Below are 13,636 nucleotides of genomic sequence, written 5' to 3'. Positions count from 1 at the left end.
GAAGTAGGGCCAACACCTACACCACATTCTCATTCTTCACAGCACTTAAACTACCCCACATCACATTTATTGTGTTTGTTTATCATCTCTCTCCCTCAGAATGTAAACGCCCAGAGAGCAGGGATTTTTGTCTATTCACCAAGGCTTAGCACAAGCCTGGCACATAGTAGGAGCTACGAGTGAATAGCAGCACAACGCTCCCCTCCCCCCTCCCCCACCCAGTGCGGCGCGGTTACAGCTGGGGCTGCTTTGAAAACAAGAGTAATGTTTTTAGTGAGACAGGAAACGAGACAACATTCCCTGCAGAGTCCATGTCCAGGAGGCTCCAAGTAGCTGTTGTGCATGATCCTGACATGGGAACCACTGTTTATTCTGGAAGGCGGTTACAGCGTGTTATATGTGGCTTGTGGAAGGGCTCCTTCCTAGATGTGTGACCTTGGGCAAGTCACTGATCTTTTAAGAGCCTGCTTCCTCTTTCATAAAATAGAGCAGCAGCCCCCAACCTTTTTGGCACCAGGCACCGGTGCTCCCATGAGAATTTAAGGTCTGATGATCTGATGTGGAGCTGAAGTGGTGATGCTAGCTCTGAGGAGTAGCTGCAAATAACAGATCAAGCTTCTGGCACTGGCCTACCACTCACCTCCAGTTCGTGGCCCGGGGGTTGGGGGACCCCTGAAATAGAAGCTATAATATGGTTAATCTCCAAGTTGTTGTAAGGATTCCATGTGACAAAGCTTATTATTAGAGCACTTAGATTAGTAAAGAACATGTATTTATGTGAGTTATCACTAACTTTGGCGTGCATATATCTGCATCCGTTACCACCCAACCAAAATCGCCTGTGTAACCCTGACATTGTTTATTTGTTTGAATGTCGGGCTTTGGGAACCTGCTTATATAGCTGTCCTTAGCATTTCTGGGTATGAGGCCCAACCAGACATAAGAAATAAGTTCTGCTCCAGAGGAAGGCAGGCTTGCCACCTGCTCCTGGACAGGACCAGGCTAGGCTTGTCCTGGAATCATCTGAGGCAGACTTGAGACAAGCCATGCCTGGCTCCACTCTGGCCAGAGTTGTGAGAACTGCTGCTCGGGATGCTAGGAAGAAGCTGTTGGGCTCCTCACTGGGTCCCTTTCGAAAAGTGTGTTAGTTCTACAAAGTGACTTTGGTATTTTGGAAACAGGACGTGATTGTCATTGCTCTGTTCAAAAGAGAAGGCTTTCCTCTGTGAACCCATTTGGTCTCTGAAGGTGGCACGTTAGGGGGACGTTTTCTGATACGGGTGTTGAGCTAGGCACCGTCATGTGTGTTATGGCTGCCATTTCCTGACAGGGAAGATACTCTAGATTCCGGCTGGGGACCCTGGGTGACAATGGGCTTGATCCCTCAGAGCCTGAGTCTTTTTCTGTATAAAGGGCTAAAACACTTGACTCCTGTTCCACGCAGCTGCCTAGAGGTTAGGAAAATTGAGAGGATGGCCCAAGAACTCCATTTTGGATATTTACAGATTGCACTTATCGTCAACAGGCCTAGATATGCTCTTTTCTGAAGATTCTGCTGCCTAGAAAATTCCTTGAAATAGTAGCGACAGCTTCCCTACAGCCCCTCAGGAACAACATTCGCAGCTAGGTACAAAGCTTAAATCCATACTTCCAACCGAGGAGAGAACATCAGTCAGCGATACTGAGCATCTGAGCTCCTCTGTCACTTTGCGTTGATTATGCAACTCCCTTTTGTGCCCTGGTTCGGCTATCTGCAACAGCCGCAGGGTGACGGCAGTGAGTTCAGGTGGAGGACCCAAGCGACTTAGCCACTGTGTAGCCTTAAGAATTCAAATGAGACAAGGCATTTGAGTCAGAGACTGAGATGTTTCTGGGGGGCGGTATCTGCTTATTTGACATTAGGGCACTTGTAACTAGTATCTTTGAGTTCTGAGGGTGGAATCAACTGTACCAGATACATTTTAAAACAGCATTGAATGCCTTTGTGATTGTGGGAGTAATGTGAATGCTTACATAAAATTGAGAGCACGTGGAATAGAAGGCTATCAAAAGCCTTGGACTCCCTAGGCACATCACTGGGGTAGGCATGTTTTCTCTCCCAGTATGAAAGGGGAAAAATTCATAACTTAAGCAGCCAGTTGAATCATCATTTCAAGACAGTCCAAAACAAGAAAAAGATACTGTCAATAAAACACACAAAGGTGAAGTGATGCCACGCCCATCTTTATAGTCTACAAATAAAGACAAATAAAAAGCAATATACTCCATACCCTCAAATCTGGATAAGAAGAATAAAAGAATAAAGAAGAAAAGAGTAAAGTACTCCTCACCTTCAAATCCAGATAGATTTTGTTTTCCCCCCAGTCCTTTTATAAAATGCAGATATATACGTGTATGCTCGTTTTTAAAAATGAGTATTTTATATACAGCTTTTTAAATTTATCTTTGTTTTTTTTCATGCCATTAGATATTTTTAATGACCATACACTTTTCCTTTTTAATCATTCATTCAATACATATTTATTGAGCTCCTGATGTTAGTAGCTAGTGGTGATAAACAGATGACAAGAGACCTCCTTTCAGCCCCCTCTAGTTTCCAGTCTAGCGGCTTATTTCATCTTAGGAAGGAAGGGACATAATGTAATTTAATCATTTCGTTGGGTATTTGGGAAATTTTCCGCTCTTATCTATAATAAATGACACTTTTCTCTTTTATCACTAGCTCTGCTTTGAATGTTCTTGTACATAATGAATGGTGTGTATTTTGGTCATTACTATAACTATTTTAGCTTTCTATAGAAAGATCACTTCAAAATTAATTTTAAAACATATAACTTATGAAATTTGACATTCCTGGCAGTTGATGGGAATGAGAGGTTGGGGTTAATTCTTTTTTCATTAGCAACTTCCTTTCTCATTAACACCCTGTCTTTGCTGGTTTCTCTGGAGCCTCAAATGAAGCCTCTCTGCTGTTCACATTCTCTCTCTTGGGGGCCCCCATGGTGAAGAGGGATTTGCGTTAGGAACAAATACAGATACAAATAATTTTTGGCAGTTCAGATGTAAGTCCTTGCTCACTGTACAGTTGGTGTTGTGCCAGTGAATTGTCATAGCTGCACCTTAAACATAGTTCTCAACCATAGCTGTGCCCAGAATCCTTGACATGTGGGTTCTGCACATTCTCACCGAGTGCATGGAGGATGGGGCTTGGGAACTGAGACTCCACAGGTGAGCCTGAGGGACAGCAGGCTGGAGAACCACTGCCTTAGGATCATGTCCCAGGGGAGTGGGGCAGGGACAGCATAGACCCCAAGCACAGCCTTTCTTGATAATCCCTCAAATATTGATTGACTTGATAATCTGGGCATTCAGGGTTCACCACCCAGCCTCACAGCTTTAGCCGATAGGCCTGTAAACCTTTTTCCACCAGCAAGACCCCTCTTTCTACTGAGATCCTGTCCTCTTGGACTCCAGCTGTGAAGGAGAGACTAGCTGGCAGTGTATCTCCTTGGCTGCCCTGTTCAAGGATGTGACAACATCTTCCAGCCCATTCTTACCCCCTAATGTCATGGCTTCCTGGAAAGAAAAACTTCGAGTTGTCAGAGCACCTGCTGTGAGATTTCATTCATCTCACCCTTTATCAGAGAACTTCCAGCATGATAGAAACCAAAGCTTACTTTCCCCAGAGGGACATTTTAGATGTTTCAACTACTTCGATCTCATCTTTATCATGTACAGTAAGTTTTAGGAACACAGAGTTAAGGTAGTAATGTTGGGATTAAATTTTTATTGCTAAGGCTTTGAAGCACAAACAAAATATTAAAAGCTTGTTACCAATTGAAAATTGTTATCTTGCCGAGGACACATTTTACTGCTATAATAAGTATAAAACATAGTGATGAATATAAAAAATTATACTAGAATTTGGAAGAATATTTTCACCCTCCTTTTTTAAAACTCTATAGAAATTATTCTTGGGTGTATAGTCTTCTTGGATTAATAGGTTGTCATTAAGACTAAAAGCACAAAAATACTCTGGTATTAGTTTAAAATTACAATAAAACTCAATTTTTGTAAGTTGAGCTATAAAATTCAAAGGCAAGAAATAATTTTATTACCCAGAAAGGTATAATTTCTATAGCCTTATTTGTGGGGAGGCTGTAATTCATTTATTTGTTGGTTCATTCATTCATTCACTTATGTAAGACAAACTTAGGGAATACTATAATGTGCCAGCTCCGTGCACATTGATGAGGATGCACAGATGGGCTTGGCATCATTTGCCCTTGCGTGTTATATGGATAGTATCTTTTGTCTTCTGTCAGACTGCCTTGAAATAGCTACTCTAATGCCTTCATATTGGGAGAGAAAAAATGCCTACCCAGGTGATGTGTCTAGAGAATCTAAGGTTTTTGGTAACTTTATATTCCATTTTCATTTTAAGGCAGAAGGCATGCACACACACACGTGTTTATATATATTTATATATATATTTATATATTTATATATTTATTTATATATATTTATATATTTATATAATATTTATATATATTTATATTTTAGTGCTGGAATTTCTTGCAGAACAGCGGCATCGGAAGTGTTGAGGGTGGTTGGAATAGGATTTAACATGGCAGATGCCCAGAGGTTAATCCCTGGTAAGAAGCAGCAGGTCAGAGATGCTTGCTGGCTGACAGGTCCGTGGTGGTTTTCTAGAGGCATTGCAGCATGGCGGATAGGAGCCATTGGCTCTGGAACCAGACTGCAGGTGTGAACCCTGGATCTGCAGTCACCTGGAGAAAATTTCTTAACCTCCTTGTGCTGCGGTTCACTCTTCTGTAAAATGGGAGTGGAAACAACAGTGTATTTGTCCTACTGTCTTGGCAGGAGTCAGTGAGTTAATCCATGAGAAGTACTTAGGACAGCAGCCAGCACCTAGAAAGAGCTCACAAATGGTGGCAATGGCGGTGGTAGCAGTAGTTAGTAGTATTGGGGTAGTAATTGTGGTGGCGACTGTCAGTATCCTTCCTTGTCATTATGAATTCCCTTATTTATACCATGTCAGAGTCACAAAAGGTCAAGCTCTGCCAGGTGGGGTCAACAAGATAGGTCACACTTATTAATGGAATGTATTTTAAGAATTGATGGAGACTGTCTTAATGCTGATGTGACGACTTTATATCCTATGTAAGGTGTACTCCACCAATAACTGTGGGTTGGGGACTCTGTCCAGTGGTCCTGTTGCCTTTTAACATTGTTGCAAAAGGTTAGGAGCCCTCCAGAGACCATCAGCACAGGCGAGGCTTCTGTCAACTCTTCCACAGGAAGGAAGGCTGACTTCTGTCATGTGCTTCCCGTTGTATTTGTAGCAGTGCCTCCAGTGCCTCAGCAAATGGAAGTCACACATCATGCAAGTTTGCCGAGTGGCTATTTGCACTTCCATTTTCTATCCCATAACCCCTCTGTCAGAGTTCTTTTGATATCTATACAGAGGGGCAGTGGGGAAGACAGAGGCTGAGAGAATGTGCCTAAGTCAGTGGTTCTGAAATGAGGGATAATTGTGTCCTCCTCCTGGGATACCGACAATGTCTGGGAACATTTTTGCTTGTCACAATGGAGGTATTGCTACCATCATGTAGTGGCTAGAGAGCAGAGATGCTGCTAAACACCCTACAATGCACAGGACAGTCCCCCACAGCAAAGAATTATTTAGCCTAAAGTGTCAATAGAGTTGAAGTTAAGAAACCCTGAGTTAACCCAAACACAGCCCAGCTTCTGTGCCTGGCTAACTAGCAGGTAATAGTTAAATACCATTTTTACACAGAACTCCCTGGCTTATGATTCGAGCTCCAGGCACAGAGGCTGAAGTTAGGGGACATTGTACCCTTTGTCTGAGGAGTAGTTTTTCTGTTCTGAATACAGCCCCCTCTCAGTGACACCATTGCCCCCATCTGTGTGGCTGGCCTCTGGCAATTTTCAGAACTCTAGAGAACCAGTCAGTGCCTTAGATTTAGTGTAAGAGCAGAGCCGGTGGCTGACTCCCGCTGTCCATGCCAGCTAATGATGTGCCAGGGACAGACTATGAGTCATACCAACTGTGGGACTTGCAGCCCCCGGAGGAGAGTGATCTCATGACTCTGGATAAAGGGGTGAAGCTTTGCATTACCCAGGGGGAGGTTTCTTTAGGATGGATGAGAGCACATTCTAGAAGATGGTTTTATTTTTTATTTGTATATTTAACAAGCACTTATATATTGCCTATTATGTACCAGGCAGTGTTTAAAGCAGTTTATAAATGGTAACTCATTAGACCCTTATGACCACCCCAAAGAAGCAGGCTTGTTATTATCACTCTTTTACAGATAAGGGAACAGGAATGGAGAGCAAGGACTCAAACCTAGGAAGTTTGGCTTTCAGGTCTGGGTGCTTAACCACTGTGCTGTGGATGAAAGGCACTGAATTTCATACACGATTTCTTTTTTCTACTTTGGCTCTTGACTTCTGACTGGTCCCAGTGAGGCATCAGGGAATTACGCAGACCCAAGTCAAGCTCCTGTTCTGATTTATTCTCTCTGTAACCACAAACACATAATTTCATGTCTGTGAGCCTCAGTTTTCTCATCCGTGAAATGAAGTTACACCTACCTCACGGAGAATGTGGAAATTATATATAGGATTTCTTATATATGTGTGGCACATAAAAGATATTCAGGAAATGTTAGATCCCTTCTTCCCTTCTTTGTTATATTTTTGGCCCTGTTGCTCTAATGCCATGGCCAGCTTGTCTTACTGCTTATAGGTGAGATATACACTGAAGCAAAAAATAGGCCTCATCAGGTGTTTGTTAGAATCAATGAATGAATGAACTGTTACAGATCTTAACATCTTGAAGAAATCTGCTGTGTGGGGGGGGGGGCTGATGAGATGATGCCAAGCACGTCAAACCAGACTTTCAGGATAATGACGTGGGCTCTGTTTCTGCTTATAGTTTTTAATCAGCTCCAGTGAAGCTGTCTGTAAACCTCTGGGAACACAAACTTCCGTGTTAATTATACATCCGCGTTTCTGTTCCGAGTTTCTCTCTTGACCTGGCTGTGCAGGGCAGCCTGAGTGTCGCTTGGCTGAAGTTGGTCGGCTGTGCCCTGGGGATGATAAATTAACCAGGTGTGTGTTTCTTTCCTGGCCGGATCAGAGTACTTGCTCAGAGCAAGTTTGCTGTTCCCAGCAGAATGGAAGGTAGCAACTTTCCATTCTTTTTCATTTTCTTTACAGATCTGAAGAAAACCCTTGCTGTGTTGCTGCCTTAATTCAGGACTTTACTACATCCTGCTACCCACACTGTGCACTGCTGCTCTGGCCCACTCCCAGTTCATAAATGAGTCTGGATTCTGTTTGTATGCATAGCTATCCTGTTGTCCTGCTGCCTTTCCCACATGTACAGATCTGTGTATCTTGCTTTGATTATGAGTTTCCAGAGGAGAAGGGCTAAATTAATCTCTTTGTGTGCATGTGGAATATCTCATATACAAACTTAGTAAATGCTTACGTACGTGCAAGGATGTTATTTGTCCAGAGGGAAGTGTACTACCCTTTTACTCACGGTCAGATGTATAAAAAGAGAATCAACTCTTAAATCTAAGCACCAGGAGGGAATCTCCACAGCATCTAGAGCAGTGCCTGGCACGTAGTAGTTGTTTGATAAATATTTCTTGAACAGTGAATGACTCTGGTCTTGCAGTGGTTTTCTAAATCTGATTATAGTTAACCGGTTTATCCAGCATGCTTAGAAATCTGGAACTGTAGCTTTTATTATTACCATATGTAACCACAGAAATAAAGACTGTACAAGATGCTTGGGATATACTAGAGTACACAGCACAGAAAATAAAAATGAACTTGACCTAGAATCTATTTCAGGACTTTGCTGCACTTCGGGGTTATCATTCTGCGTGTCTGTCAGTAGCCATCATGCTATAAGGAGGAAGAACTGAATAGAGTGCTTTGGTGGGATGCTAAGTAACAAGGAGTTTTCTCTATCCGCCTAGTAGCTAGAAATAATTGTATGTCACCTACTGCCCAACTTGCATCCCAGAAGAGACCAATTTGGTGTTTTCTGGGCCACTTGAAGACGGCCCCTGTCATCTTCGAGATGGGGTTTGTTAGGATGGGTCTTGGGGCAGTACTTTTTGACAGTGCCATTTTTTATTCTTAGTGTCAGAGAGAGGAAAAAGAGAGTGTGTGCACTGAACAGCTGTGCAGTGGCCAAAGGATTTTTAAACCATCTGCATTTTTTTTTTTTTTTTTACAGATCTGAAGAAAACTCTTGCTGTGTTGTTGGATAATATATTGCAGCGCATTGGCAAGTTAGAATCGAAGGTGGACAATCTTGTAGTCAATGGCACAGGAGCAAACTCAACCAACTCCACTACAGCTGTTCCCAGCTTGGTAGCACTTGAGAAAATTAATGTGGCAGGTAAGAAAGGCAATTCTATGCCCTGACATGGAATTGAATTTTGATTTGAACTGAGAAAAGAATAAAGAAGTTCAGTGGTCCTTAGTGGTATAAGATACATCCCATAAACTTGGTATGGCCCCTGTAAATCTAAGTTTAAATTTATTTTTGAATAACAGATGTTGAAACGCTTTTATAGTCTCATCATGATGTGTGATATGTGGTAGTTTCTTTGACATATTTCACATGATGAGCTTCTGGAATTCACTTTTAATGAGAAGATTCATAGCATGGATAATTGAAATATAGAGGTTATCTGGGAAGCTTACGCTAGTGAGGGTTCCTTCCTCCTCCCCATTTTTATCAGGCACTTTGAAAAGTCTATTACATATAATAGATTCTCTCCTCCCGGTTGTTAAAGAAGAGCTACCATTGCAGAAAATGCCTCCTGTGTGTATATGGAGAAATATAAATTCTGGAAATGGCACTTAGGAATTAAATGGCCCTTGCCTGATCTTGGGCTGATTCTGTAGCTGCTCACAGATGCCACCATGCACTTCGCACTGGGATTCGTTTTGTCTGGCCCCTTCTTGAAGCCGGAATTTTGTGTGAGAGAAGAGAAGTAGATTAAAAGCAAAGCCCAAATCATACACAGCATATATTATCCACAGCTCACATTGGACCCCTGTCACATTGCCCTTAGGTTGACCTCTGGGTCTTTGTGATTAAGCCAGACCTTGCTCTTCTTAGGCGGGCCACTGTCATTTCCTAAGGACCCAGGACAAAGCCAAGAGCTGGAGGATTAGGGTTAGATGCTTTGGGTAGATAGTTGTGAATCCTATACTCCTGGTAGGTGGTATCCAAACTCTTGTTAATGTATAAAATAAGTAACTGGGTTACTTTTGAAATTTTTAAAACCTAGTTTATAATGCTTGTTGGCTTGTTTCTCCTCCTTTCTTATAGAAATTCTCAAATCAAGAGAGATTCCTCCGGTGTCAAAACATTTAATTGTTTCATGTTATGCAAGCTTGTTGTAGTACCTGTTTGTTATGTTCTTTGCCCTTTAGCAAGTTTTAAATTTCTAATAATCCAAAGTATCTAACCAAAGATATTTAAAGTAACTTTTAATTACAACACAGAGGCAGTGTCATCTAGGCCATAAATCCTGTCTTTCCTGCGGTTTCCAACGGTTTCTGTAATTAGATAAGAAAACCTCCCACAGGGTTGAGCTGCTTATTAATAAACAGAACCCATGTCTCTCCAGTCTCCACTCCTTGACCCCATCCCCATTAGGAAGTGCTATTGACAAGGTCCTGATTTCATGGCAGTTCTGCATTCTCACAGATCCGGAGGTAGAGTAGAACACTCTGCCTCTGACTTTGTTGCCTCCCACACCTCTGTCATGTAGGAACCATGTAAACACGTCTGCTGTCGTTCTCTTCCCCGATAAGGGGTCTTGGCGCCTCTGGCTGTCCTGTTCATGAGCCAGGCTCTTGGGCAGACTTTCCCCCAATGGGCCTCCAAGTCTCAAGGTACAGAATGGTGGGTAGACCTCCAGAATGACATAGAGAGTGTTGGTGGCTACTTTCAAATGAGATCTCAGCCCCATTATTAAGCTAGTTTACTCAGTTCACAAATCTCTCTCGAGCATATTTTCTAAGTCATTGCTTCTGAGTGGAGCTCCTTTAGATATGGCACTGTTCCAATGGTCCTGTGTTTATACTAATACTTAAAGGACTCAGTATTTTGGTTTTTTCCCCCCCTTGGGGGAAGTGGGAAAAAATTTAGAGTTATGCCTTTAATAATTAACCTTATTCTCGCTGCTTTGTATCTTTCATGTGCTTGTGTGTGTGTGTGTATATGTGTGTGTGTGTGAGAGAGAGAGGGAGGGAGAGGGAAAGGTAGAGGGAGGGGGAGAGAGAGAGAGAGAGACACTGAGACACTTCATGCCTTTGAGATTTTTACTAGCCAATTAGAAAAATAATGCATATGCATAAAATAACACAAACTGTGGTCACTGTAAGCAGAAGAGACTATGGAAGGCTTCTCACAGGAAGGTAAACTCGAGTTTCCTAGAGAGCTGATAGTTTTCTGGGATACTTAATAACTTGTTTCATAAGGATGGATTATTTCTTTCTTCTTTCTTTCTTTTTTTTTTAATGTCTGTGGGTCTTTTCCTTTGGTTGACCTATGTATTTGAAAAAAGAAGCAGAAGCTCGTCCCTTTGTGTGCGTGTGTGCATAATGCACCCCTTTCCTAGACGCTGTATTGGCCACAGTGGATACAGATGTGAAATGAAGAATAAAGGCAACCTCCTTTATTTCCCTCAGAGACTGGAGGATCCTTTACATTTTTTTAACTGGCATATATTATTGGTTTGTCACGCCTGTATGTAAGGAAGCCAAAAGGAAGGATGAGAAGTTAAGCGTGTAGTCCTAGTTCATTATCAGCCCTCGCTGTTTCGTGCCCTCTCTCTGATCCATGGCCATGCACGTGGTCCTCACACCCCGCTTGTCATAGCAGGAATGGCTCTTGAGCTGTGAGAGTTCATTTCCATAGGGTTGCATTCCTGTTCGAGTGAAGTTTTTCATTCTCCCTTTTTGCATTAAGACATGTGGTAATTGCTCAGAAATGTTCTCCCTGGCGTGTCTTTACTGCTTACTCTGGTGTCTTATTGCTTGCGATGTTTCTGATTGCTTACTGTTGTGTCTTATTGCTTGTTGATATATCTTCTGGTTAGCTGTAAACTGCCTCTAAATTGGGTACCACAGCAGTTGAAGAAGGGCTTCCTAAATTTATTTTCTTTATAGGGGCACTGTGCGTATGTGTGTGTGTCCCCTTTCCTTTCTCTGTTTAGCTATGTTCTGTGTGGCTATTTTCCAAAGTGGTTTTTCTTTCCAAATTTATCACTCTTGGGCTTTTTTATTATGTGAAAGTGAATGTTCCCCTAGAGAAATTTAGGTGGAAATGAACTTTATTAAAGTCAGGAATCAGATGAAACTGCATTTTTGAGCTCTGTCGGTCTTATTGAAGAGGGAAGGTGAAGCAAAGAAATGAAAAAACACATTTTTAAGAATCCCCGTCCTTCAACCAATCACCATTTCTCCAGGTTTACTTCCTGAAAGGACTTGAGTGCTCCTTTGTCAAAATAATTTACTTTCAGAATGATACTTTGGTTTTTTCGGATAGACCATTTCTGCATTTCTCCAGATTTGTAATCTTAGATTATGAAGTAGAGCAAATAGAATTGGGTCTGTGGCTCTTTGCCATGTATTAACATATAGGAGAAAGGTAAAAATTATGGATGTGTGATAATAAAAAGGCTTGTCTTCTGAGGACTGAAAGTGTCCCCTTTTATCCTTGTTTTGTCCAGTGTCTTGTTCAAAGCCGACCTGTCGTTGGTACTTAGTAAATCCTGCCCACGTGGATTGGATTATGCTGGAGGGGGAGAGCATTTGGTTTCACTGCAGCAAGGGGTTTCTTCTTAGAGTTTCTCATCTCCATTTATACTTGCGGGGATTTGCTTAGAAGCAGAACTTGGTATCTCATTTCCCTTTCTCAGACCTCAGCAGACACCACCGAAGCTGCAGGGCTCTATTTTTGTCAGTCATGTCTGAGCTTCCCATAGGTGATTCTCCACAGTGGAGACTTTATAGAATGGGATGGTTACAACTCTAGATTGTAACATTTTAGGGCATGGGGACACCTTGCACAGCTCTCTGCTGCGCGGGAGAGGGGAAAGGAGGAGTGTGGGCATGTGCGTGCGCTTACACTTATTTATACTTGCAAAAACCAGTTGTAATTCAATAGCTAAATAACCCACCGACATTGTTGGTTCCCTAAAAAGCAAAACATAATGATAGCATCCCCTTTGTGTTATTACTGCATATACTTGCAAAGCCAACAGGGAAACACAATCACAAAATCGAAGGTGCTGGCACAATTCAAATGGCTGTTTTCTGATATTTAATCCAAATTGAACATTAGGCAGCTCTGCATTTCCCAAACATCAGTTGCAACATATTCTAGTATTTTGGATTTCAAGTGCAGTGTATTTGAACTTGGAAGCTGTTCTCAATAAAAAGAACTGTAATTATTGTTCATACCATTTGAAAATTGAAAATGAAAAATGTCCCTGCTGAATTCCAGGGGTTGCATTTGGAAGTGTAGCGCCCCCCACATACCTTTGTGCTGCCAATGGACCTTGAAATTAAGTTGCACCTGTGCTGCTTCCTTGTTTGTGCACCCACCTTATCAGCTGTGTTAAGAGTAGCATCTGAAGACACCATGTCCGCCCCCCACCCCCAACCAGGCAGTGACTCAGCAGGTGGCTTTCTCGGGATCAGGTATTGGCCAGACAGCGGTACCCCAGATGCTGCTGACAGGAGAGAGATGAGATTGCAGAGTGCTTTCTTATTAATTGGAGCAAGAAACAAATGTGTTCCTCCTATATACCTGTCACTTTCTGTTCCATTCTTTGCAAGGGCAGCAATAAACACTTGGCTACTTGTCAGAAACAATTCTTTTGGTACCTTCACAGAAAAATGTCTGTCAATATTGGTGGTGTTTTCACTTTGTGTGGTCAAGGGCATTTAAGTTTTTGGGAAGAAGGAGAAAGAGGGCAGGAGGAGGAGGAAGAGAAAAAGGGAAAAAATACAGTTCATGAGAAGTGATGCTGACCTTTGAGCTTGTGTATTTATAGCACTGAATCTTGACCAAGGACAATATCCCCCTCCCCCCCACCCCTCGCAATACTTAGCAGTTCCTACAGACATTTTTGGTTGTCACAACTAAGGAGATGCTATTGACATCTCTAGTAAACAGAGGTCATGGATGCCACAAAACAGAATTCTCTAACCCTAAATGTCAATTGTTGAGAAACCCTGACCTACAAGGTACTGTTGGAATCTGGTATTACCATTTATGATCAGAGCAGAAAGATGCCCGAGATGTTGAGGTTTCTTGCTCGGCCAGCTGAGACCTGAAGTCTCCTTCCCTCTTCCTAGCAAGGCTGTTTGCAAGTCCCCAACCCTCACTGCTATGATCTTCTTGACCTCTAAGTAAAAGATTTTATAAACTCCCAGAAGACTTTTTTTGGAATCTTGATCTTAAACTCCTTTCCTGGACCCAAATCCATAAAATTCTGGCTATCTCTATTTTACTCCTGTTTATGTGGAGCGTAATTGT

General features: G+C 42.2%; 1 protein-coding gene across 14 annotated transcripts in view; it reads left to right on the top strand.

The window, feature by feature from the left end:
* Nucleotides 1-13,636, top strand: part of MGAT5 (alpha-1,6-mannosylglycoprotein 6-beta-N-acetylglucosaminyltransferase) — a 321,573-nt gene that overhangs the window by 127,161 nt on the left and 180,776 nt on the right. For 13 of the 14 annotated variants that reach the window (XM_016164010.2, XM_016163995.2, XM_016164007.2 and 10 more), the window contains one exon: nucleotides 8,306-8,470. In XM_016164010.2, the coding sequence (XP_016019496.1) occupies nucleotides 8,306-8,470 (165 nt within the window). Of the gene's footprint in view, nucleotides 1-7,269; nucleotides 7,392-8,305; nucleotides 8,471-13,636 lie in introns of all 14 variants that reach the window. The other variant, XM_016164011.2, reaches the window with a different exon arrangement.

Source organism: Rousettus aegyptiacus, unplaced genomic scaffold (assembly GCF_014176215.1).
Source record: "Rousettus aegyptiacus isolate mRouAeg1 unplaced genomic scaffold, mRouAeg1.p scaffold_m13_p_2, whole genome shotgun sequence".
In the NCBI taxonomy this organism is placed as follows: Eukaryota; Metazoa; Chordata; class Mammalia; order Chiroptera; family Pteropodidae; genus Rousettus; species Rousettus aegyptiacus.
This window is presented reverse-complemented; position numbering and strand designations above follow the sequence as displayed.